General features: G+C 40.7%; 2 protein-coding genes across 2 annotated transcripts in view; one reads left to right on the top strand and one right to left on the bottom strand.

Annotated features, from left to right (window-relative positions):
* The window catches only part of LOC138014096 (enoyl-CoA delta isomerase 1, mitochondrial-like), a 97,249-nt gene that overhangs the window by 72,522 nt on the left and 19,727 nt on the right, over positions 1-5,000 (bottom strand). The window lies entirely within an intron of this gene.
* Positions 1-5,000, top strand: part of LOC138059756 (polycystin-1-like) — a 78,617-nt gene that overhangs the window by 63,017 nt on the left and 10,600 nt on the right. Inside the window, 2 exon segments of the mRNA XM_068905364.1 lie at positions 1,069-1,293; positions 3,631-3,814. Coding sequence (XP_068761465.1) covers positions 1,069-1,293; positions 3,631-3,814 — 409 coding nt within the window.

The raw sequence follows: 5,000 nt of genomic DNA, 5'->3' as shown, positions 1-5,000 counted from the left end.
TGAATAAGCATTGTTTTTGTTTGCCCTTGGGACCATTGTAAGTCCCAAGAGAAACTGGAAACAATGCTTATTTAAAATATTTGGGTAGACAAACTAAGACTATTATGGTATTTTACTTTTCGGGCAATTGACGTCAGCTCGAGACAAAGTGGACACTAATTCGTTCACACGGGGAACGATAGTTCGCTCCGATCTGTCATACCAGTTAAAGTGCAACTCTGTGCCCTAGCCCCGTCAAAGTGAACTGGTCCCCGACACAATCAGAAGACTACGACCAGTAACATACAACTTCTTAATCTATTTGTGTCACGCAGATCAACTTCCACATCAGCTATTTAGCTGCCTTTTTTATCGACTTACATAACAAATAAAGTATGTATGTAGGTATGTATTTTACATGCCGCGATATTTTAAGATTGACTTTCCTGCGAAACCAGACCTTTCCAACCAACCATAAGTGGATAAAACCCTTGGGATTTAGATTGGTCACGTGTGCGCCAACCGTGCGACCCGATATTTGTCTGCAAATATCTTGGTCTGTTGGTCCATGCTTATAAGTATCGGAATTGCATGTTTATTGTTATGGGTCGCTGACCCAATAGAATTGCGTCCTAAATGAATACAAGCGCGAAGCGCGCAGGTCATAGATCAACAGGAAGAAACGAGGATCCGTAACTTACTTTACGGACCGACAAAACGAGATTGGTAAGGTATTAACTATATCTCTAAGGTATTAAGGCGCGCAGGAAAGGAAACTAGTTAAAGTAAGGAGGAACGTTCAACTGCCTCAAATGATTGGCATTCGTAAAAAACTGAAAAACGAATAGATCTTATTGGCTTTTGAAATAGCTGCTTGGAAGATTTAAACAATTTCACAAGTTCATTTTCACACAAACAAAAAGAAAAATTGCTAGAAAGTTTTGCATAAAACTTTCCAATATAGGGGGCGAAACAGCGGGCGGTACTGTAGAATACGGCCCGCTAAGTTAGCCAATCATAACACGCGCCTTATCTGAGAGATATATTAAACCATCTTTAACCGTTTCGGTGTTTTTTCTCTCGTGGCAGGTGGGTACAAAAACAAACCGGACCGTGATAGAATGCTTAACCAACCACTTGACAACATTCGGGAGCAATTTTTTTGTCCCACCGAACAAGATCAACTTCAAGGGTTTGAGCTTTGACAAACTACAAAAAAGTCCGCTTACGCTTATCACGGCCTGCGTGATTCTTGGTGTCTACATCATCTGCTTGATTCCCGCTCGAAGAGCTGACAGAAATGATGCTTTAAAGGTAATGTTTCCATGTAAGGGTTAAAGGTTGTTTACGTCTCGCACACGTTCATAGCAACGACATACAGCACTACTCTCAAACAAGAGAAAATTTGGAGGGAAGAGAGGGCATTCCCCATACATTGGGTAATGTTTTAGATCGACTCCCACGCTGTACATATCCGAAGGGGATTAGGCAACAGCCAATCGTAAGGCAGGAATGTGTTCTCTTAGCGTGGGCTATACACACAGAACACAAGAGTGGTTGTTGCTTAATCCCCTTGGGATACAGCTGTTTGAAGAAAGGTTGTCCAAAAGAAGCATAAAGGCGTTCGCGACAATGCCGAAAGGTAGTATGGGACAGTATTCAATATGTAGTGAAAGCCCAGAATCGAAGATGCCACGATCGTGCAGTGACGACCTACTATGGCGACGATAGGCGTTAATAAAGTGGCAGTACGCACAGACTTGTATTCAAAGTCTCTTCCGCCATCACGCTACCAAAACACGTCCGAAAACAAAAGGGTTCATTAGCAAAAACGATGGTTCTGCACGTGCGCCACGATTTTTGGTACATTTCTCAAACTTTTTCTGCGAAACATCACATAAAGTAAGGAAGGTTAAAGTCGTTAGAATCTTGCTTTGTCTGCGAATTCTAACCCTTTGTTACTAATTCATGGCCTGGATCATTTGACTGAATTTTGAAACTCTCTATCTCAATGTCAGTAACAAAAGATGAGCACGTATTTCTAGGTGACGTTTTCGATAGCATTACCGTAATGTTTTGGTTGACTCAAACTGACAGTTTACCATAATGCTTTTCGGCATTGTCGCGTAGGCTTTTATGCTTCTTTTGGACAACCCCTTTCGAACCAGCTGTATGTACAGCGTGGGAGTCGATCTAGCAATAACTTGAGACATATCACCTATGGCAAAGGGTGTTATGGGAGATAACTTCTCTTCCCCATTTATTTTCTCTTGTCTCAAATGATTCGCGGTCCGTAGAGATGCATCAGCGTATTAATTGTGGTGCTTGCTCTGTTTTATAAAGCTAACCATGCTGTGCTGATTTCACTGGGGACTTTAAAGCGCCGTCTGCACGTTCAAACATTGTTATAAAACATTTGTTGGATCAACAATGTTTGAACGTGTCAGGAGCATGCATGTTTGATGACCCCGCCGACCAGCTCTTGACCTTGAAGAGTTTAACTGTCGTTTATTTGGATGTAACGTAGCTCGTGCATTTTCTCGCGCGTGGAGCTTAATTAATTTGATCTTATTTTTATCCATATTTGGGCATAAAATAGACCACTTTCGACATATTAAAATTCAGTACTAAACAAAAGACATCATCTCGAGGCTCTAAGGAATAAACTCATACAAATCCTTATATTTATTCCCCAGAGCCTCGAGGTGATGTCTTTTGTTTTGAACTGAATTTTAATATATCGAAATTGGTCTATTGGTGGGTGTCCTTAAATTCTCAGCTTTGTTCCAATGAAGAGAGTTGCAAGTTACACGCTCCCTCTGTCAGTGCTCCGTTTTACGGGTATTTAAAGCTATAGCTACACGGATCAGAGGAAAGTCGAAACAGACGTTGAAGTCACCGAGGATCGAACCGGGGACCTCTCGCTCCGAAAACCGCGCACTTGCCAACTGAGCCACGACTGCTCCTCAACGATTGGTTCTGGTTTCACTTTTTCTTGGTTGAAAAAGTGGCGCGAGAACTTTGAACCAATCACTGAGTGAAGTAATGCAAAACCAAAGCAATTCGCTAATTACTTTCGACACTCAATTGAAAATTGCTCTATGAGCTATCTCTGAAGCTTTAGGCGCAATTTATCAGATAATCTCTGAGTAATGACGCTTTGAAATTTTTAAATTTGACAAAGAATGTATGGACTCATTAGCGCATTTGCCACCTACGATTTTCTTAGTTTTTGATGGCTAATAACTCGCTCGTTATTAAAGCTAAGTTTTACACGTTCTTTTACCTTTTCAAGTCAATTTGTAAATAGCACGATTCCTGCGGTCCGCAAACTCGTATGTTGATGAGACAAAATGTAAAAAAATGAAGTCAGCAAAGATTCGCCTATAATACAGACCAGTCTCAAGACCATGTCAGTTGTGGCAAGAAAGAGACAATTTGGTTCCAATCAGGACTGAGCCCGATATGTCTCGCACGAATCTCTGTTCGTGTAGCACTCTCGCGTAAAATATCGCAAAATAGTCTGGAGTGAAGTATAAGTACGATCGTCCGGGTGAGTGAGGATTGTTTTGGGTGACATGGACTGACGTCAAAGTCCAGAGTGTAGCCCACGTAAACTGACAGGCTACTCACAAGCGAGTTTTTTTGCAGACTGGAGTAAGCCTACTTCCTGACAACGACTCAAGAGATACGTATTGCTATGAAATACATGTTCACACGGGATTTGCGCGAGGAGGCGGCACAAGTGCTGAAGTTTCGATCGTTCTGACTGGAGGTCTCGGAGACAGTGAGCCAAGGGTTTTGAAGGATAACAACAGGAAAAACTTCAAAACAGGTGGGTTGTTTCGTTGAGATGAATAAATAGGGAGTTTCGGACCGACGACGGTTACAGCGACGAAAACATCACTTCAAAATATTAGGTTTAATCCATCGTGTTTACATTATACAATATGGGCGCGATTTATCCTATAACTGGATAGGTATAGATGGATTTGAATTAAAAAGAGAGAATAAAAGATTCACTGTTGTGTGCATAGGTTGTCGTTACAACCTTAAATCTGTTTTTTTTTTCTCAGTACAGGAGAGAAATGTACAAAAATGCGTGCAGCACGAGTATGTTCCGTCTTTTAGCCAATAATAGGGACCTTAAGATCTAGGACGGCAACCTGAGCGAGAACGCCATCAAACGATGGACATCAATAAGATCTGGAAAGAAGCAGACTAACAACAATTTTTACAAAAGTGACGACACATTTGAAATTAAAGACATGTTTCGGTCGTGCAACGACCATCTTCAGTTGAAAGTAGAATTAATTTGAAGTTACATTTGAATTTATATAAATATGCTAAACAAAGATAAATAAAAACGTGAAATATAAAATAGGGAATCTAACAAAATAGCCAAAGGTAACAAAAAAGAGTGTACAATGGAACATGTTGATTAGAACGAGAGAGTTAAATTAACGTGATATAATTGCTTATTTAAAGAAGGTTGCTCCCAGGAAATATGTAAGGCCTCTTTTATCTTGACCTGGAATTTTGTGGTCGCACGGTCTATAACTTCAAAACATTCCGCAGAGCAGGAGTTACGGCATGCCTCGGATTGTTGAAGGTGTTTAAAGATATGTGAGGTCCTGTCCCTGTTTAAGTGTTCGCGAATGCGTGTCGAGAGGTGTCGGCTGATTTCGCCGACATAGCAAGAATTACAGCTTGCACAGGTAAACTTGTAGACAACATTCGAACAGAGTTCAACAGGCACAGGGTCCTTCACACTAAACATGTTACGGATCTTGAAGGAAGAAAAGGCTAGCTTAACATCAAGATTGTTACAATAACTTTTAAGTAATTTACGTAATCTGTTTTGTGCTACAATAGAGAAGGGCCCAACATAAGGTAATTTGAAAAAATGTGTAGGATTAGAGGGAGGACTAGTAGGTGTGTTCGAAAGGGTCTGAGTTTTTGTAATATACTGCTTAATAACTCTCTCAACGATATGACTGGGGAAAAGGTTTTTACGTAAG

Source organism: Montipora capricornis, chromosome 8, assembly GCF_036669925.1.
Source record: "Montipora capricornis isolate CH-2021 chromosome 8, ASM3666992v2, whole genome shotgun sequence".
NCBI lineage: Eukaryota > Metazoa > Cnidaria > Anthozoa > Scleractinia > Acroporidae > Montipora > Montipora capricornis.
The sequence above is the reverse complement of the archived record's forward strand: the minus strand, read 5'-3'. Positions and strand labels throughout refer to the sequence as shown.